At 38.2% G+C, this 23196-nt stretch overlaps 1 protein-coding gene and 1 long non-coding RNA gene across 3 annotated transcripts in view; one reads left to right on the forward strand and one right to left on the reverse strand.

Moving 5' to 3' along the window:
- Positions 1–23196, reverse strand: part of LOC129426252 (uncharacterized) — a 68828-nt gene that overhangs the window by 30888 nt on the left and 14744 nt on the right. The window lies entirely within an intron of this gene.
- Positions 20490–22494, forward strand: bhlhe22 (basic helix-loop-helix family, member e22). Its single transcript, XM_055182490.2, has one exon. It carries the CDS (start codon positions 20822–20824, stop codon positions 21617–21619), a length of 798 nt encoding a protein of 265 aa, XP_055038465.1. The 5' UTR covers positions 20490–20821; the 3' UTR covers positions 21620–22494.

Below are 23196 nucleotides of genomic sequence, written 5' to 3' on the forward strand. Positions count from 1 at the left end.
AAATATTTTTTGAATGATTGAGTCAAAACCAAAAGATGTTAGGCTGTGCCCTGCTCTCCCTTACTGAGTAAAAATGATTAACAACAATTTACTGTTATTACTATAGTAATTACATGTAACAAAGACACTGTAAAATAAAGTGTTACTGACAGTTACATTTTTGAACCCATGATTGGGTAAAATATGGACTAAACCAACCATTGGCTTTAAATTAACCTAGAAAATGCCATATTTGATTGAACAGGGGATGAATCAACTCAGCACAGATTATTTAAACCCAACAATTGGGTTTGTCCACATTTTACCTAACCATGGGTTTAAACAACCCATATATATATATATATATATTTGATAATTTCACCCAATGGCTGGGCTCGTCCCTTTTCAACCCAATGATGGGTTAAAAATAACCCAGCATTTTTTTTTTAGAGTATACTCGCCCTCATGTTATTCCCAACCTAAAATAACTTCTTTCTCTATGACAGCAACAGTCCTCATTCACTTTCATTATATGGAGAAAAATAGTCAACATTCTGCAAAATTTCTTGTTATCCACAGAAAAAATTTCACACAAACTTGGAAAGATGAGAGTGAGTGAACGATGAACTATCCATTTAAGTATGAACTTTACAATTAAGCATTTTATTTATGTTTCTATAAAGGATATTTTTCTCATCCTTCTGTGGCTAGCCAACGACACAAATCCAATATCAACACAAAATGTCAATAAGAATTGTGTACAAATAAGAGCGTAAACTGCGGTGAATCACTTTTATCGCTGTGCATGCAAGCATTGATGAATTGTTGCAGACAAAGAAATGTCAATATTTATCTGCATACCAACATAAGGTTCGACTAACCTACACCAGTGACTGATGTAACTGCTGTTTTATTTTTATAAACCTAAAATATGTGAATCCGAATCAGAAGGAATCTGTTAAAATAAAAGGTTTGATGGAAGTGCTATTTGAGGCAGGTGGCAAAGCTGGCATGATTTATATACTCCACGTCTGTGATTACATACACACAGCTGAGAGGCAGGAACGGCAACCGTGTTTGCCACTCTGCTTCTAAATTACTACGAAACAATAAAAGAGAAAGCAAACTGGCTAACAGACTCCTAAAAACGACCACTTCGACTTAAATCAAATCTCAAAGCATACAAAAGTCCATTATGGGAAATTAGAAAGAGCAACCATCTAGGAGAAAGCATCATTCACTTTTATCGAGTCAGAGCACTTGCCTTTGGTGCATTGTGTACCTGTCAATAAACTGCAATTCAGAGAAGACTGTTGTCCTGACATATTGCCACGTGTTAACGCGCTCAGTCCCTCGCTTGCAGCCAGGGCCCTAGGGCATGCTGGGATGCATGGGTAGACTCAATCTTACCCTTGGGAACAATGCAAAAAAAAATCATGAGCCTGGTTGGCGTTAAATGCATTGCAGAAATTCAGAGCCTGTACAGTTGTAATCAAATGTAATGCAGATCTATGTTAGTGCTGCGGGGGCTTCTGTTAGCTATACTTTTATGGAGTGATTAAATACAAAACATAAAATTGGTAACACTTTCTATGAAGACCATATTTATAATGCATTAAAAGGGCATAATGCATTTTTTAAAAGGGCATAATGCCATATAAAAATATGTTGTATCATCTAATAAATAATCATAACAACAGTTACAATACATTACAAAACTTTCAATTTGATGGTTATACTGTAACTTTTAAAGCATTACTCAATTTTCTTAAAAATAATCCAGATAATTTACTCACCACCATGTCATCCAAAATCTTTCTTTGTTCTCTCAAAAAGAAATTATGTTTTTTGAGGAAAACATTCCAGGATTTTTCTCATTTTAATGGACTTTAATGGACCCCAACATTTAACAGTTTTAAAGCAGTTTAAAATGGCAGTTTCAAAGGACTCTAAACGATCCCAAACAAGGCATAAGGGTCTTATCTAGCGAAACGATTGTCATTTTTTTGCAAGAAAAAAAGCACTTTTAAAACACAACTTCTTGTCTTCCTCCGTTCATGTGACGCGCCAGCGTGACCTCACGTAATTGTGTAATGACGTCGAAAGGTCACATGTTTTTTGCGGACCATTTTAAGCAATAAACTGACACAAAGACATTAGTTAGTATCATTCGACATACACAACGTCGGAACGGTCCTCTTTCTCCACACTTGTAAACACTGGGGCGTAGTTTCGCATACGTCATCCGTGACCTCTTGACGTGATGACGTATTACGTGAGGTCGCGCTGGTGCGTCACATGACCGGAGGAAGACGAGAAGTTATGGATTAAAAGTGCATATTTTTATTTTTATTGCCAAAAATGACAATCTTTTTCCTAGATAAGACTCTTATGCCTCGTTTGGGATCGTTTAGAGTCCTTTGAAGCTGCCATTTTAAAGTGCATTAAAACTGTTAAGTGTTGGGGTCCATTAAAGTCCATTAAAGTTAGAAGAATCCTGGAGTGTTTTTCTCAAGGAACATAATTTCTTCTCGACTGAACAAAGAAAGACATCAACATTTTGAAAGACATGGTGGTGTGTAAATAAATTATCTGGATTTTTTTTAAGAAAATTGACTAATCCTTTAAGAGTATGATGATTTAAATAGTTAATATAGTTGTATGATATTATTAGTACAATTGTAATGTAATGTATTATAAGTTTTATATCTTGACACAAAAACATGTAAAACTTGGCGGTGTGTGTGAAAGATGCAAGCAATTTTATTTTCTAAAGTGCTTTACAATTTCACATTATTGCAAAAATGCAAACTTTTAAAAACGGGATTTAGTGCACAAAATGGCGGTGAAAACGGTGATGCACATGCATATTATGTGTTCAGTTTACAGGAATGGGTAACTACAACTTTAAGAACAAAAAAGGCCTACAGGACTGTGTTTGTGTTACTAGTAACAAACCTTTATCATTGTTAATCTAAACCAAATTGCTTTACAAAGTAACATCGCCAACTACTGGCAGCACAATAATGCAGAATTTTTAGACATCTTTACTGATCCGTGTACATGCGGATAGTTTTGACAGCTTTGTGGTGTGTGAAATTTTTCAAACACACAAAAAACACATTTCCATTTTTAACTAATACACATCGCTGTCATATAAACGTAGCTTCAGACAGAAAGCACCAGTGATTTCTGAGTCTACAGTCGGGTCTTCTTGATATCTGCAGTTTAAATGCAAACAAAGACAGCAAGCCCCATCACTCCTCCTCCTCCTCCTCTATCCCCCCGGGCTTTCCTCAGCAGATAAATGAAGACAGGATCTCCAGGCCTACATCACGTCCAGACAAATCTCTCACGGCGAGCCGAACCCACAACCTCCATATGCACCATGAAAGATAATGTGCACAGCACAAGAATCAATAATGCAACAGTAAATTCATTTAAACACACATTACTGATCTGGTTTAATTAATGGAGCCTCGGCAGCAATTTGTCAATGTCAGTTGTCACCCCTTTGATATTTATACCAATATCCACGTTTCTCTACAGGACGACGCAGATTAACACAAATCCTTAGCATGAGCTTTAAAAGGACAACCCACTTTTTTTGAAAATATGCTAATTTTCCAGCTCCCTAGAGTTCAACATTTGATTTTTATAGTTTTGGAATCCATTCAGCCGATCTTTGGGTCTGGCGCTACCACTTTTAGCACAGCTTAGCACAATCCATTGAATCCGACTAGACCACTAGCATCGCGCTAAAAAACAACCAAAGAGTTTCAATATTTTTATTTTTATATCCCCTGCCATTGAAAGTTACTAAGGGGACTATTTTCGTCTGCTGCGTAATATCATTGCACCTCCTGCAGCCATGTTATGGCAGCAACGTCCTTGATTATTACACCAGAATGAGAGTATAGTTCCTAGCCATATCAGCCTAGAAAACAGTAACTTTTAATCGTCTTAGTACACAATGTAACTACAAAAGAGTCAAGTTTTAAATAGGAAAAATATTGAAACTCTTTGGTTATTTTTTTGCGCAATGCTAATGGTCTAATTAGATTCAATGGATTATGCTACGCTATGCTAAAAGTGCTTGTGCCAGACCCGGAGATCAGCCGAATGGATTCCAAAAAAGGTAAAAATCAAATGTTTAACTCTAGGGGAGCTGGAAAATTAGCATATTTTCAAAAAAAAGTGCAAAAATGAAAGGATCAGGCTTAAGAAAAACCTATTTCTACACAGCCATAATGTAACTGATTATCTAATTCACTTTAAGGGTTAAAAAGGAATAGGAGTAAAGCAAAAATGTGAATTTAATCTGAACTACATGATCTATTTCTTAAAAATTGGCAAACAAACAATTGAGCTGCATGTTTTGATACCTCATAACACTGTAGATAACTCTGTATTAGCTTCTTCATTGACTGGTGTGAAAGTCAAACCACTTTTACAAAAAAATAATGAGAAAACGTGAGACTAGCCAAACCAAAAAAAAAAAAAAAAAAAAAATGGATCCCACTCGCACCCATGCCGGTTTACCAATTCCGTGGCTACAAAGCCCGCAAGAGGGTTTGAACAGCCTTAAGTACGCTATCACGTCGTCTCTTGTGTGGGGCATTTTTATTTGCCATCATCAGGTTAATGAGCCCACCAGCCCACTTGATGTCGAGAGGCTTGCCACAAAGACGCGTCTCATTAGAGGCTGCCTGGCACTGCGCGGGGAGACAAAAAGCACATTCACTCGCATTGAATACCGTCATGCTCCCCATTGCTGCCAGCCTGTAGAGTTGCACCCGTGGCATCTATTCCGCACGCGCAGGCACACGTCCTGGCGCTCGGCCAGTACCACCTCAGCCCTCTTCTGCATGAGAGAGCGCCCGGCGGGGCTTGGCCGAGCCTTGGCTTTGCTGGAACATAGCGGGCACACGGCACAGCTGGCACTGTGCCAGGGGCTGCAGCCCAGCCTGGTTTGCTGCGGCGACAGTTTAAGCTGCACATGCATTAAGTCCTCCTTCAGGGATTGAGAAGAGGGTTCACTATTGTGTTTCCATGCACAGACACAGCAGAAATTATTTTGTGTGTATGCGTGTGAGTCAAAGAAAAAAAGAATCGAGTGACTATAATCAGCCAGTTACTCAGGTCTGAGAGCCATTATCTCCTGAGAGGGGATCAATGCTAACAGATAGGGAAGTTGGCCTATCCACTGTATAGCTGCAGTGTTATCAGCGCACAAGCAGGTGCACTCCTTTACCAAGATGCATGCTGGAAAAATGCACTTTTTGAATCTGTGACTGAGACTGTCGAGAAACATATAAATGCAGCTACATCTATTGTGCATCAATTTATCGCATGCAATTCTTGTAAACTGCATTGAGGTTATACACATATGTTTGTCTGTTTGTATCTTTTGCATATTTGTGACCCTGTCTGTGAAATCCAGCCTAAAGTCTCAATATGAGATTACGAGCATCAATGTTTAATTTCACTTATTGATTTCAATCTTTGACGTGACCTTACTCAGTCAATATTAAAGATATCAAGGTTATATTTTCACAGAATGTTCTTTATGATTCTACGTAGAAAACAGTAAATAAAATATGACTTTAACTGGGTTTTACAGGCAGGGTCACATGTTTTTAACAAAAACAATAGTACATTTTGAACAATAGCACAGCTATTAAAGGGACACTGCACTTTTTTTGAAAATAAGCTCATTTTCCAGCTCCCCTAGAGTTAAACATTTGATTTGTACCATTTTTTAATCCATTTAGCCGATCTCCGGGTCTGGCGGTACCAATTTTAGCATAGCTTAGCACAATCCATTGAATCTGATTAGACCATTAGCATCCCGCAAAAAAATAACCAAAGAGTATTTTCAATATTTTTCCTATTTAAACCTTGGCGTAATAATAACATCGCTTTAACATGGCTGCAGCAGGCGCAATGATATTACGCAGTGCCTGAAAATAGTCTCCAGCTATTGAAAATAACCAAGCGGACTATTTTCGGGCAGTGCGTAATATCACGCCTGTTGCAGCCATGTTACGGCAGCAAAATCTATGTTTATTCAACCCATTCTCACTCCTCAAGGCGTCAAAATCTGAAGCATGTTCAAACGCCTTCAGCGTCAGTATGAAGACGCGAAGGGTGCCCCTATGCTTCACTTTATCGACGAAATAGGAACTCTGTTGCTTTCATGCTAATCCCTCAGCGTCGGATATAGACGAAAAGAAATCCCTGAAGGTGATGTCGTCACGTTATACGACGATCGGCAGGATCATGCCGCTTCTGGATGGTAACTACTCAATTTTTTCCCAATTTTTAAACCATTGTCGCTTGGGGTTGGGGTTAGACTTGGGGTTTGGATGTCAGTTTAAGTATTGGTTTACATTTTTCAATTCTGCAAATCGTACCCAAAGAGACTTACAGTGCATTCAAGCTATACATTTTAATAGCATGTGTACTAATGGGTATCGAGTCCATAACCTTTGCGCTGCTAATGCATGCTACCAATTGAGCTACAGGAACACAACTAAGACATACTATACAAAGTACAGGCAGTCATACAGTAAAACCACCAGATGATATACTTTGTACATTCAGTAAAAAGTGTGATGTATATTTACTTTAAAAACAACACTCATAATTTTTACAGTACAGGTCAGGCGGAGTTAGACAGGATCTTACTCTCTGCCTCCATTGCAATTTATAGAAGGCAGGCGGAGGAAACAGCTGAGCGAACTGCAGTGATGTCACTCGCACTGATGGAATGCTTTGTTCCTCAGCGTGTGCGCATGCCACCTGGGACTGAGCAAGAGCCTGCGAGATGCACGCTGTGTGTGCCGCAAGATGGCCGGGTGTCCATTAATTTACAGGTTCATGCAATGATTTTAAACCATGTTAGGAATACTGGCATGTCACATTGTACACACAGTGTCTTATTTTACATTAAACGCTCCAATGTTTGATATCTGGCTGTAAAAAGGTTTATATCTTTGAATTTACAATCCAATTTCAAAATCATTTCCATTGCAAGTCTCAATACAAAGGCATCTATCTTTGACCGTCTCTGATGGGAACAGCAGTTAAGGTAGCTGATGCATTAATGGGGAATTACGCTCATATATTTTTAGTAAGCCTTTAGGCACTTCCAGTGTCCCTAAAAGAACACGGTTGCTAGGCAACCATTATTGTTGCCATGGAGATTCACGTGTTGGCAGCTGCTGCAATCAGCATTAACTCAAGGCACATATTCTCATTCCAGCAGTCAGGCGATAGCAGGCAACTAGGACAGCAAGTTACTGGGATAGTAATCGCACGGAAACATATGTTCACCAATCATCGGCTACGTTAATAACATCATATACGGCCAAAATGATCACTGCAGTTTGAAGGCGATTTTTGATTCTGCCAGCTATTTGTCGCCCCGGTGACTGACGGCTTTGCATTAATTCAGTTTATGGTTTGCACCCATTTTTATGCGATACAAATACAGCCAATGCTTCATCATAAAAGCAAAGAGCCTGTTGGAAAATATGTTGAGGAATGTTAAAATGCTTGCAGTGTAACCTAAACATGATTTTTGTTATAGTATTAAAATGAACCTCCTTTAAGCAAGCCAGAAATATTTAATAGATCTAAATTAACCATAAATACTTCATATAGTAAAACTTACAAAGTCTACATTAGGGGCTTTATTTTGACTTAAAAACAATGCTTTGATCAGAATGCTATATTCAAGAAAATCTAATACTTTTAATTGTTTGCTGTTACATGTATATGCAAATGACTTTTCAATCAGATATTGCATAAATCTGTAATCAGTTTGAGTTAAGCTTAAGCTTTTAAATCCTTTAGTGGCCTCACTAAAGCGGCTAAAGATTCAGTAGTGCGTCGTGTGGGTGGATGTGCAATGCGAAGTCGGTGCCGCAATTGAAATTTCCAGCCCCTTTGGTTCTGTCTGTCTATTTGTTTATAATGACAAATTGACTATTTCCAGTGGAACTGTGTTAGCCAGTTATACAGCATTTCAATGGCTGTGGGGGATAAGTGATATTTTCAAAAGATTAAATTGTTTGTTGCAAAGCTATGCAAACCTATTGGAACAATTGCGGCATTGGATGAACTGCAGCAATGCGCAGAACACACACACACACACACACACGTAATAACTGTTATTTGGTGTGCCGTTTTATCTTTCACTTTGCAGGTGACATCAGATGCATTGTAATAAAATAACAGACTTCTCCTGTTGTGTAGTCTTCAGGCAGGAGGCAGAGAAATTCCCATGCCCTTCAGTATCTGATTATGTGTGTGCTGCTGGTGGATACCTGAACATATTGTTATATCACGGCATCATACATTATGGTATAGTTATAGATATATATATACAATATAGACATAACAAAAATATAGATTACATTTCAAAATAAGGCATTTATTTTTAAATGTGAAGGGTGGAGATCGATTCAGATGTTCCAGATCGATTCGATTTCGATTCGCAAGTAATTAAATCGATTCGATTTCGATTCTCGATTCCGGTTCTCAGGTCGGTATTTATACTCAATTCTCGATTCAACTCAATGAATATAGATTTAATACAAATACTATATTAATAAAAAAGGACAGTGAACAGCAGTTTACAAGTGGGTGTTTAACAAAAATAAATTAAAAGCCACAACACTAACGTTGTCGTCTTGCTTGCAAAATCCAAATGCTTCCATACCTCTGACTTTTTATGTGAAGGTGGCATCAATGTCGATGAAGCACCTAAAACTGCCATTTTAAGCACTGAATGAATGAATGACAAACTCACTTCTCACTCCTAGGTAACATCGCGCAAGGCAAAAAAAGAGGATGACATCTAGTGAAGAAGACTATTAATTAGAATAAAGTTAATCTTACGTTCAATGTTTACGGAAATAAATATGAAAGAAAAAAAATCAATTCTGCTCTTGAGAATCGATTTTTAATCGACCACGTTAAAAAACACACGATTAATCGAAGAATCGATTTTTTTTTGCCCAGCCCTAGTGGAGAGGTTATGTGACAATTTACCATACTGTTGTACTATAAAGAATTTAAAGCCTACTATTGTAGGGAGGAAAACGTATGTAGTACTGCACAGTAAATGCTAAGTAATAAACTAGTATTTGATTATAGATATACATTTATTATCATAATTTTAAAATAAAAGCCTTTTAGACCTGCTTGCCCTGTAAGTTCCTAAAAGCAATTTTGCATTGACATACATCAAAATTCCCCCACGTAGTTGAGTTCCTGAATATAAACATTAGGTTATTTTGCCAGGTGAGTTAAGTATAGACTACAAAGGGAAAGAAATTGTGGAGACAGGTGACCAACAGGGTACTCATGCATGCAAGTTAAATGTGATCACAGTAGTGACTCTGTGTTTTAGCATCTTTGTACATTTTTATCTTAAATTGCCAATTGAAAAACTGATGTTATCTGAGAGCGGTGAGGTTTTTAAAAAACAGACTGTAACAGTCTCCATTCTTTTTCTTCTGACATTTAGCAGTTCGGTGTGAGACGAGCTAGTAGATCAAGTGCCTCAACATGCATGTTTGACCTCAATAGATGTATGACAGGAGATGCACAACACAGGCATGAGCTCTCTTGACCCAGAGGATATTCAGGGGACAACAACACAGAGGTTCAAATGCACAAACCTGACAATGGCTAATGCATATGAATGCTCACATACAATTAGCTGAGGCTATAGCGCTAAGAAAGTTCAGCTGCATGTTATGGGTGCTGTGTCTTGCATTCAGCCATTAAATGTCTGCATAGCATAAAATACGAGAGGGGTAAAATGGCGTCACTGCCATCACTGTGCTGATGTACCCAGATGACCTGCTGGGAATGGACTACAGTAGTACCTAGAAACACTCTAAAGCAACATTCATCAGGAGATGCTCTGTTTTAACAGCTTATTAACAATTAAATTAGGTCACAGTGGGAGACAGGGGAAAACCTTACATTCTTTCATATGGATGAGGAGAGCATCCTTTGTACAGTCAAATGTGAAAGGATGAACCCCCACCTCCCACCACTTCAGCTGAAAGCAGAATGGGGAGGCAAACTTAAAGGTAACCAGCACAAATATGGGGAGTTCAAGATATGACTTGCATGCTCGGCACATTTGGATCACAAATGCTCATGGCCCGGAGTAAAAAAAATCACATGGACATTAGCACGGTGGAATGGTTAGACATACATTAATCATGCATTCGCTAATTGCAATCCTATAAACGCTATTAGTTTTAAACAAAATTTTAGTTTTGCACACTGAATTTCAAACTTACAAGTGTAATAGCTAAAAAAAACACGATGCTCTAAATTGGATACATTGCAGGAGTAGATATATAACTATATATGATGGCATAATAATACTCATGAGTGAAACTCACACATCACATTCGAGTTTAGAGTTTTGAATGAGAGTATTATGATGTTAAACAGTTATTTGAAATTGCATTGTGCATTTGTAAAAAAAAAAGGTCAGGGCTCTTCAAAAGCATATGTTTAAATGCCCATAAAATTTAGCTCATATCTACATGGAGAGTTTATCTGTTTTGCATTTAAAGATAACATTCTGTGGACCTATGGCAAGTTTCGAAGATATTGGGTTTTATTTTTTAATAATCGCACGTGTCTCGGTCGAGAGCAGAAATGTTTTGCAGTTCAAGTATTTGTCTCACACGTAAGCATAAAGATAAGGCGAGATGCTCGATAGGAGACTGTAGCAACAGTATTTATACTCGAGCTGAGCCATGTTCGTCATCCTCATCTAAACACAATGCATTTTATTCGGAGCTCAGCAGTTTCCATTCGCAGTCATGATAACGAATTCTTGGCACATTTATTACGTGTAAAGAAGTACAAATACAAATATTTACAAATTAACAGGAGCAATGTCTGGTTTCATGTTCTATTCTGAGTGCAACAAGAACTACGATTTGTATTTTTTAAAACTAATAATAATAATAATAATAATAATAATAATAATAATAATAATAATAATAATAATAATAATAATAATAATAATAGAAGATACATACAGTGGATAGATCTTAAATTGTTCGAAAAACATTAATTACATGTAAACTTCAAAACAGTTTAAAATGTGACACGTGCTAATGTCAACCAACTCATAGGCTCAGTACAAATAAACCACGTTAGAAACATAAAATAATTGTCAATCTCCTGCATGATGCATGCAATTTGGATTATAAAGAATCTTGTAAGAATATTGCAGTTATAGGTTTACATGGACTGTACGAACGAATTAAAAGTGGTAAACATGTTAAAAATGCGTCCTGCGCATAGTTTTAACAAAAAAGGTGTTTCATGATCGGTGCAACAGAATTGTCAAAATAATGTAAATTAAATGATATCGAAACTAAAGCTATGTCTAGAATAGAAAATAATAAAAAAACAAGTTGATGTACCAAAAAGCGTTTATTTTTTATTTATTTGTAAACAACCACAGATATCATTGACTACGAAACAGAACCTAAAAATATATTTATTTTTTAAATCTATTACAAAACATAAATAACTATTTACATCTAATCACACTATAATACATGCAAAAATCAATCTGTACATTACTGGATGAAAACTAGCATTCTAAAAAGTCTCAAATTCAGCCTTACTTGAAAGCGCATATTTGAGGTCCACATCCTAAAAATAAAAGATAGTGATTGATTCCGTTGATATATAACCCTGTTATTCATATTCAACCTCACTGCTTCTGGTTTATCACTGGTAGATACAACTTTACCCTGCTTTTTCTGAGAAAATGGGCCCTCTGGCCAGCCCAGATTAATAAATGTTTATCTGTTTTGAAGTGCAGAACAAAAGGCGATGCCCTGTGACCCCGCGGAGCCTCAACCTCGCGCAGGGTCATTGTAGCGCGCAGGGAAAGGGGCTTTGGGGCCTGAGACCCAATGCACTGACCCGGAGCTTCGCCATTCATACAGCCTCACTGCGGTTGCCTGCAGCTCCTATTGTTTCAGTGAGAACAATTGCGTTTTCCCAGGGAAAATATGCGCTTTAAAATTCCCTTTAAAGTCGCAGCCTGACAGCAGCACGCTTTCAGCCGTTGGTTTGTGGAGCACATTGCAAAGAGAATTTTGAATGATATTCATCAAATAATAATAATTTTGGCCTAGCTTTACTTGTACTATTTGATCGTTTGAAAAAAAATACGAGTTTTAGCATGCTCTCCATCGCATAAAACAGATATATCACGATTACCAAACAGTAGGTGGGATACAAACGAATTAAGGCACGGTAAGCATTTATACCTATATTTCATGTCTTAATGCAGAACAGAACAATTGTATAATGTCCAAGTTTTACGTATGGTCTCTGTTAAAACAGCCTACAACAATACTAGATAAACAATACAATCATTAACAATGAAGGCAGCTCAACTGTTTATTAAATGCAACATCATTTTTCTCTCATGGCTTTTCTTAATGTTTGAAGGAGCCAACTAGGAACAACTAAAAAGCATTTTAGTCTAAAAAAAAATTATCTAAATTAAACCAAAACCTTCATTCGACATTTTATAAACAAACATGGCCTATACTGTGTAAAATAGTAAATAAACATTTATTTACCAAGCAAAACATTTTAAAATAATGTTGCCTCAGACTCAATATCCTTAATATAAAGTCTGTTTTTTTGTAAAATAACAACAACTGCACGTGCTGAAATCATAAATGTCATCTGAGAATACAGGTTACTGCAGGCTATACGTTAAGAGTACTGCAGTCTAGATGTCCTTATTGGCTGTAAAATAATCCATCTTAGTATATTGATAAAAAATAATAATAAAAGGAAGAACTCTGTTTATCTAGTGAAACTATCGTGGTATCATAACTTATTATGTGCTCTAAAAAAAGGCCATTTATTTTTCCAAATGAATCATGTGAAAGAAAATATACTTGAACAAATACAGTAAGACTCAGCAATGACTGTGGCTATGGACAAATTACGTTCCCAAATACTGAAGCAACGGTGTACAGTTATTACGTACTCGCGAGCTAAAATGAGATTAGAGCTCAGGCAACAAATCGGAAAGATTTTAATTTAATGCACGGATAAATGTATTGATGTATACGTTAGACATCATAGGTCGGGGGTCCTTCAACGCTACAAAAGCTTGAGGTTTTTGTTGAGAGGTCTTTTGCAATTTCCTATTTGCAACTGTGTGTGTGCGACGGGGGATCGCGAGAGGGAGAGAGATTTACCTCATTATAATGCATAGGACGACCTGCCCTCTTTTGAAAAAAAGAGAAAAACGCAGCCATGCTTTGCAGGGGCTCCAGCCCCTGACTCACTGCAAGATACGGCAGGTCGCTTAGCGGAGGCATCCGACTACACAGCCACACAACGAGAAAACCAGGAATACAATTGCATTTGTTAAGATCGCGAAATTTGCACTATGCTACGAAGACGGGCAAATCAGTGGATATGAACACAAAGGAAACCAACGACCTTCGGATGAGAATCGAGCGCGTAAGTGTGGAATACTGTAGACTACATATACGGGATCACGTATACATAAAAACAACAAATGCAAAAAAGACAACACTAAAATGGAAACTCTATGCGTCTGATATTAGAAAGAGTACCTGTGTAATTTTTGAAGCTTGCTCAGCACCATCAGTAGCCGACAAGGCAGCTTATTTTCCCACGCTGCACTTGCTATTGTTTCTCCAAAGGACGCGTATGCGTTAAAACGCATGCGGTATAAAACAACGTGAATGATTTTAACAGTTTATCGCAGTCGCAAACTGCGTTTTTACGCAAAACGCACAAGGGGTCGTTGTGTGTTGGTTTCGCTTTGTTTATGATCGTTTGGTTCGCGCAGACAATAGATTAATGGACGCTGGGTCAGGTGGGTCATATTTTATTGCTCATAATGAGAGTACCAATACTGATAAATAAGAAGCTTGTCGGGAAAATAACAGGTTTAATTGTAACGCACGGCATATAGATTTGTTTTTGTAAAAAAAAAATGGCGATTGCCTTTGTTTCTCGATTTCATTCATACGACCATCGCTTGCAAACCGGTTCAAATCTGCGAGCTATCAAGAACTGAAGTACAGCTGCATTTCCAGCATTAAAATACGAACTAGGTTAGCACATAGTACAGCTTGTCCCATTAAGATGTCATTGGGGGTTGAAGTGGTCTTCTAGTAATGGCGTGACGATGGTGTAAGCAGTGATTGCAGTTCTGATGCTTACAAATTTTATGTTGAATATTACATTTCTCGAGTTTGCATTCGTAGGAATCAACAACTGACATAATGTCCACCTAAATTAACAGCAAATCTTATAGGTCGTCATATTGACACTGACGGTAAGAGAATGTGATAGATGCGGATTATTGCGCAAACAAGCATGCATAAAGGGGCATAGGTTGCAATTTCAAGGCGTTTGCCGGGCAGTTTATTGTACCAGATAAATATGGAAATCGAAAATGATTCAATACCTTATACCGGTTAATAATTTTATCTTAGGAGGATTGTTAAAACAGCATTGGATTTGTGCAGCAAACTAACTATAATTTCATGCTTTTGTGATCCTAGCCTAATGCATTGACAGCAGTTTGTTTTCAAAGCAGAACTATCTGTTTAAACTGGGGCAATAAAAATGTACTGCATTTTAGCATCCCGCACAGGAAATGCTGATGATGGCACACTTTATTTCAATAGCTAATTCTCTTTCCTCTTGTCGTAGGATTTCATTTTCAGGCCTATTACACTGATCGATTGACAGTGAAGTAAAGGAAGCCTGCAAAACGAAGCAATATTTATGTATAAGAAATACATAGCCCGGTTATGTCAGAATACGCGTGCGCTCCGTTTACGCTCAAGGACATAAGGAGACGGTCAGGACGTCGGTCGCAACATCTGTTTGCCCAGTGACGTCACCACCCCCGTGCAATCCTCTTGTGCTAAAAGCAGATACCTTATTTGTTTGGCTGGACAGCCATTAATCCTAAAGTCAGTCAGCGTGGGGAAAAGAAGGGACAGAAAGAGAGAGACCGGTACGTTAAACAGAACGGACATTTGGAATATACAGCCCACCTCCAGTCCCAGAAGCTACTGTGGGACGTACGTTGTCTTTGTTGGCTCTCCTTAAGAATGGAATACCATTTGTTTCATTCCTTACGAATGGAATACCATTGTGCGTCGTCGACTTCTTTGCTGCAATTCATGAACGCATTTACATATGGATGCCGCATCATGCATAGCCTATTTCCTTTAGCGTAACGCAACGTTTCCCTGGATTTTCAGTTCTGTTTTAACTGGAAAGCTACCAGTTTAATGCCACTCGTCTGCTAATAATGCATTTTTGTGCTTATTTCTTGTAGGTCTTTGAGAGGACACAACATACGGACGTGATCGATGGCCCTGACGCTTTTAGAGGTCCTTTTAAGCAGATCAAATGGTCAACCCCCATGTTCCTCTTTGTCTCAGACAGTCATTTTGAAGTCAGAAGTAATTAACGCTGATAAAGGCCTCATATCTTGCTTTCAGCATTTCATTGCTATATTTAACCATAAGGTCGTAAGAATTGTAATATTTGCATCGATTTAGTATTTACAATGTGTTAAACTACGCGTTGATTAGATTTCAGTGCCACATGACATGAAAAAGCTGAAGGTTTGAAAACCATTTATTTTACAGAAATACAACGTAGTATGTTAAGCAAGCTATTCTTTATATGCCGCGCTGGGACGCTAAAAGAGAAGCATGGATAAATGGGAGATTTCAAAGGATTTCTTGATGATACAGTCGCCATGCGAAGGTTACGATGATACAAAGCCTGTTGTGTATTATACGGATTGTTTGATTTGAGACTCTGGCTCTCCGTGTTCACAGCGGACCTTGATTTAATGTCTTACAATTAAGGCACGCGGTGAATGCCAAGAGCGGAGCCTTCCACCTTCTAGGCCCATAAATACCGCAAGATTAAAGTATTCTATCTGAATGATCAGTAATGTTTTTTTTTCAATAAAGAGTCAATGATGACATGACTTTTAGAACCGTTTTGTGTGTTTTGTTGTTGTTTTTCTGCTGAACAATTATGGCGTTACTCACAAGCAAAAATGAAGAACAATACGCTGCAGAAGGTGAGGCGCTGTCCACCACACGTGGTGCTGAATTTCTCTTGCAGATCATTGGTCACATACCGCGAGCAAGTGTATACGTTGCATTTTGATTTCAACAATTTTCAATTGATTTCAAATTTTAGTGCATATGTGTGGACACCTTAAATCAAATTACATTGTTTAAGCGTAAAGGGATTTTAATTTGAACATCATCAAGAGATTGCAATTTTTGAAATCCTAAATATTATATGTATACAGTCTTTACATCACAGACATAATGTCATGACATTTTACTGTGCAAATAATCTTCACATCTTACCAGACTTTATGACATCATTTCCACGAATGTGTCTGCTGTACGAAAAAACAGGAATGGCCTGCTGAAGAGCTACCTGTCACGTACTTTTCAATGCACACAATTGATATGTAGATGTCGACCCCTAACGACTACAACTATACAGTGCCTACATCCAATTACGAACCAAATCATAAAGTTTAACACAAGACTACAGGTTTTGACGTAACTTCTATAAGCATGAGCATTTCCCTTAGGCATTTCATTCGTTTTGACTTAATCAAAACGTCAATGCATTTTTACTCAAAATTACAAATGATTATTAATTAAATGGTTAATTTAGCATACTAAATGCAGTAGTTTGTTAATTTTATTTTTAGTAAAACCATGGTTAAATTTCGAAAAGGCTGGAATCAAATACAGTATATACAACAAGGCTATACAACATATGTATAATTGATTGCAGTACCGATTTATGTTAGTCAGTCAAAAACAAATTGCCTAAGGCATATCTGATTGTCTTTTAATTCAGGATCACACCCATATGCTAATCAGCTGTACCATAAAAGGTGAAAAGTGCGTGAGACATGACACTGGACCAAAATATCATGAATAAAATGTTTTGTACGTTAAGCATAAAAATGTTGACACCTCAACACTGTTACGTTACACATCGGAAATTATTTCAAGGTGTTTTTAGGTGAATTTGTGCATCCGCATCACCAGCAAGCCAAATTAATAGCGTAATAAAACGTAACTTTCCAAAGAACGTGCACTATTTGGCAAAGGCGCGGCAAACAAGCATGCATGTCTGTAGTACTGCACTCTCTAAAAGCCTTCATACGATACAGTGCACGCAGTAAATAAGCTTTGCAGGAAAATCATGCATCTCATCTCATCATTATTCTAATCTCACACGAGCCATGGCAGCTCAGCATAGGCGGTCAAGATTGCGCGAGGTGAGCTGCTCTAGAGTCAGAAGTATGCAATTGATATCAAGTGACCACTTTGAAATGATATAACTGGTAGCTACTCGATAAAAAAATAGCTTGTCTCGCTTACATTATGTTGCTATGCAACCAGTGTTTGTATGTTTACATGGTGCACGAGGACAGTCAGAACAGTATATTTAGATCAATTCCGCCATCTACAGGAGCAGCAGAAAATAACCACTCAATTAAACTTAAAGGGCACATATGGTCCTATTAACGATTTAACATTTCCTTTGGCGTGTAAGTGTGTATTAGTATGTTATTATCGATATGCAAAAGGTACATACCTCAAAGTAAACGATGGCGCAATTTAAAGTTTTTTTTCCTTTAAATAAGGTCTCTAAAATGATTTCAGTGATTGAACAACTTTTAACTGGACAAATTGTACTGTTGCTGCAACCTGAGCAGCCTCCTAGCTGCTACAAGCACACTCTGAAAGTGGCGGTGGAGGATAGAGTACACAGCCCCGCCCCTCCCCTCCCCTGCCTGCAGAAAAGTGTCTGATACCAGGCACTGTTGCGCTTTTCAAACACATGGGGGAGCTGTGAGTCATTTTTACATGGAAATTACATAGTGTTGCATTAACGTCTCCAATGTAAATCTCTTTTCTTGGACTACAAGAAAAACATGGATTGTGCAATAGTTTACTTCCTGGGATTGTTGATGTAGACAAGACTGACATTATCATAATTCCTCCCGCTTGAACTAACAGCCTGTAAGTTAACTCCTGTTAGCATTGCGCACTAATCTTTCAAACATGGTGGAGCGTCACATTTCCGGCTGATGTCAGAGGTATTTAGGCCAATCACAACATACAGATTCACAGATTAGATGAGTTTTGTACAAAATCCGTGCATTTCAGGAAGAGAGTGAAATCTGGAGATACAAAAATGTACGGTTGGTTAAAAAATAATGTGTTTTTAACCATGAATCACGCAAACACATTGTATTATACCAAATACACAAAATAACATTGCTTTTTAGCAATGAAATCGGTGCCCTTTAAAAGCACAAACGTTTCGACGTTCTCCTGTCTGAGACCAACCGACAGTTTTGGTAGCATACATACATAGACCCTAAATGCATAGCCAATCACATTAGAGATGCCTCGTGACAAATAATACCAAATCAATGCTCGACAAGTCTGAGTTTTCACAATTTCTGACAATGAATAACTTCCTTTTTCTATAGGCCTACAGCTACTGTTTTTATGACTACTAAAGACGTCATTGCCCTTTTAATCCAGAAAAAGCTTCCTGTTTACTTCTGTTTCGCGTCTTGACCTGCCCAATATGGCGGCGATGCTGACGTATTGCAGTATAGCTCAAAGATAGCCCCTGCTGGTAGATGCTGTAACTACATTCTGTGTGCAAAAAGCATCTTTTTGATGCATTCTGACATCATGTGGACAAAACGGCTACTGCAAAACATTTATTTAAACGCAGAGTGAAAATGTACAAGATCAGATGGATAAATTTCATTATACTTCATGTATAAAAGTATTTTGTAACCCAAGTATTTACCTATTGAAGGGAAAGAGCTATAGGCAAAAAACCTAATGGTGAGTCAGGGGCTGCATGAAAAAAGCTGAACTGCAGGCTATTTAATACTAGAGAGAGAGAGAGAGAGAGAGAGAGAGAGAGAGAGAGAGAGAGAGAGAGAGGGGAGAGAGAGAGAGAGAGAGAGAGAGAGAGAGCGAGAGAGAGAGAGAGAGAGAGAGAGAGAGAGAGAGAGAGAGAGAGAGAGAGAGAGAGAGAGAGCATCCAGTGTAAAGGGGGTACCTGGACTTGTGGCTGCTGTTTAACTGTCCAGACTCATCTTGTCTCATTATCTTGGTTTGATAGGGCATGAAGGTGTTCTTTCCCGTTGGCGATAATAAAGAGCATACCTCAGGCTTTCTGTTGCCTGTTACTGCCAGGGTTACAAGGCTCAAACCTCTCAACTATAACACACTACCGTTGTAATATGCAGAACCTATACATAATGTCAGCTGTAATATACTCTTTAAATATGAAAAATGTAATAAAACATTAAATGAACATTATTAAGAATATTGTGGTAAGTCTATAAAATTAACCTTAACAAAATGTAATCTTGTGTGATTTTAGATATTTGGGTAGCATTAATATATCTGATCCAATCTTTACACATAAATCATCCTTCAAATAACATTCTGTGAAAATATAACATTGATATCTTTAATATTTACAAAGTGAGGTAATTGAAATCAATGTGAAATCAATGTTTAGTAATAATAGCCTAATAATTATAAGACTTTAGCATGGACTTCACAGACAGGGTCATATATTCTCCTTTTAATATAATTTAAAGTTAAGGTCGGTCTCACAAAGTATGAGCTTCACTGAGATATTACAAAAAAATTTGTGTTTGAAAAACATAAAAAGGCCAAAAGAAAACTGCAAGTAGGACTAAATTTATGAATGTTTGTCAATATTTGCAAGTCAACGAAGAATATAGGTGTTTGTTTGCTGCAATTATGACCACATGGTGGCGACTCGAGCTCATTAAAAGCTGTTTTAATCTTTGTATGGCAGCATTGTTTTAAAAGTTCGTACATTTTCATTGATTGCCCCTACGAGGCAACACAAACATCTGAAGATCAACTGAACACACAAATGCAAAAGCCGACACATGTGTGAACAATGCAGGTAAATAAAGTTAAACCCCACTCCTGGTGGACTTGATTTTAAGTTGTAATTACAAAAATACACTGTTTATGCGGATTCATAATATCCTGAACAATGTTCAACATTTACAATCCGCGTACTCGAGCATCAATAATGTATACATGAGGTATAAAGCAATGCAACAAGAAATATTTCATAGAGCAGGACGCAAACGAACAATGAGCTTTCAAACCCACAATGCATAGCACAAAAAATGTCTGGATATTTATATGCAAGTCAAATTGAACCAAGTCTTAAAAAAAAAAGATAAACATCAGTCTCTTTGTGCTCACAGATGGAGAGAGAAATAAAAAAAGAGCGCCTATCCTTTTATAAACCCTTCTCTGAGTGAAGTGCTTACTGCCTGGATTGTCTGTTACTGTTTTAATCCCATTAATTAAAATGTTAACCTGATTGGGTAGCGAGCGCTCAGTCCCGATAGGCGAATCTTCTTCATATTAATAGCCCGACTTGAGATAATGATGTAAAAGACTCCCCCTTCTGTTGCTGATGCTGATCGCCGTCGAGATCTACAAAGTGTGTCTCAACACGATAAACGCAGTGTAGAGCACTTTAGGAGGAGCCACTGTCTCTACACCTCACTTGACAAGTGGAACAGCCATCAACATCAACTCATAGAGCCGAAACTCAAGGAGAGTGGAGGAGAGTGGCCAAGTCAAGTTTGACCAAATCTGACTTTTTGGAGACTATGGACAGGAGAATAAACTTGGGTGGCGACATTTTTCACAAAACTCTCAGCGCGGTCTCCGGCAAAAAGATGGACTCGTTTCGACCGGCCACGGCTATTGAGCTCGCTTCCAGGGACACCCAGTCGCCAATCAGCTGTTTTGAACAGCCAGACCTAGACCCGGTTCAGCCCGGAGGACTGACGGCCGGGAGAGCGGGAACGCTGGGGTTGCCGACTGGATCTTTGTGCGTGAAATACGGCGAGAGCGCAAACAGAACTTCGGCTGCGGAGAGCAGCGGAGGGGAGCAGAGCCCGGACGATGACAGCGACGGCCGCTGCGACATGATGCTCCTGGCGGACGGGAGAATGTCGTTGTCCGGGGGAAAGTCTGAGGGAGGTAAGAAAAACAAAGAGCAGAAAACTCTGAGACTGAACATCAACGCCCGGGAGAGACGGAGAATGCACGATCTGAACGACGCGCTTGATGAACTGCGGGGTGTGATACCTTACGCGCACAGCCCATCGGTACGGAAACTCTCCAAAATTGCCACATTGCTTTTAGCCAAAAATTACATTCTCATGCAGGCACAGGCGCTGGAAGAGATGAGGAGGTTGGTTGCGTATCTAAACCAAGGCCAGGCAATGTCTGCTGCCTCGTTGCCCCCCACCACAACTCTCACGCCAGGTCTGAGCGCATACGATCCGCCGGCTGGTTACCCGTTCCCCGCAGGAGTTCCAGCATCCTCCTGTCCAGACAAATGTGCCCTTTTCAACAATGTCACCTCCAGCCTCTGTAAGCAATGCACTGACAAGCCTTAAACTCTTCGGCGACTTTCGTAGAAGCACATGCGAAACTTTTGACTTAATCCAACGCTGACTGTTGAGGAGAGACTGACTGTCAGTACAGTATGTTTGCCGCTTTTGAAATGAGGTCAACATATAAAAAGAATGCTAAAAACTTCTTACACTTGCAAACGATTTCATTCAAAGAAACACATTGTGTAAATACGGTATAGCATATACTTTAAGTACTGGTGAGAGTGAGATAAACCAAACAAAGTCTATGTCTGATAGTAGCCCAAGTGGGGCAGAATGAACAGTTCATTATCAGCATTATCGTGGACCCTTCAGAATGACGTGTATTACAAACCTGACAACATGCAACCATGTTTTACCTTGTTTATGACGCCAAACTTTTAATCCTGCAATAAGTATTCTTATTTTGAGTTTATTTTGTGTAAATGTGTGACGTGTGTTTTAAAAGCCGAATCTGGAATTGTCACGAGGAGGAAAATATTGGACTTTACAGACTTTGTTCGAAAATAGCCTAAATGTTATTTCGAAATCTTAGTTGAGATTGGTAATTTGAAATTGTAATATATTGTTAGTTTGGTGGAATCAAAAAGTTGTTTTGGGTTTTATTTCTCTAAATGGATGATATCAAGTGGGTCTGCATGCTGGGTCTGATTATGCATTGACATCTTTGCTGTAAATCTCGCCGATTTGTCTTCTTTCGTTTGTTTTTTACAAACACACATACATTTTGGCTAGGACGGTTTTAGCTTGTTGTCAGGTCAAGGCTGGAAGCAATGTACAGTACAGTAGATATATTAGTTTCACTTGTGACCGGAGAGGGGCCATTTGTATGTGTTTATGTATCGGAGAGCTTTATTAAAATATTTTGATCCAAAGTATTGTCGCCTGGTTGTATGTTTACGCCAGTAGTGAAGTGATTCAAGGTTTTTGTTGGCTCGAACAAGATTACGATTAATGAATAGCAGGAAAGTCACTTTAGAAAAAGAAAAAAACATCATTCGTTAAATGTGTTAACTTTGGCATCTTATTTATTTATTATTCACAACGTAATGTAAAGAACAAGAAGCAAAACATTTAATGTTGCTCTCTTTAAATTATCAAATGATTGTTTAACGATAATTATTTTAATTATTCGTTTTACATATGAGAAAACAAGGCAAGTCACGTCCAAAAGTAAATGTCTGTGTTACAGTATAAAGCTCCGATCAAGATTATTTACAAAAAACCGTGACGGTGTTTATTAATGTTAATATGAAAACAACATTGTAAAAAACTGTCAACTGTAATACCTATATTCCTTTTAATTAAACACATCGTTAAGGCAATTAAACCTACTGGATGTGATTAAGGAACATAATTACGACACTGTTCACTGCTGTAATTGGGTGTCTTTAATCACAGTCATCAACATCAGTGTCATTAGTTTGCATTGTTCTTGCTCGCATGTCCATCTCAATGATAGAGAATTAGATATGGACAGGAAGATGCCCTCTTACATGGTGATATGAGGTGCAATAGAAACTTCGTTTGGACTTAAAAACATGATGTCTGCGTGCGTTTATTCGTCAAAGTTTAATTTT

The sequence above is a fragment of the Misgurnus anguillicaudatus genome, chromosome 25 (assembly GCF_027580225.2).
Source record: "Misgurnus anguillicaudatus chromosome 25, ASM2758022v2, whole genome shotgun sequence".
NCBI lineage: Eukaryota > Metazoa > Chordata > Actinopteri > Cypriniformes > Cobitidae > Misgurnus > Misgurnus anguillicaudatus.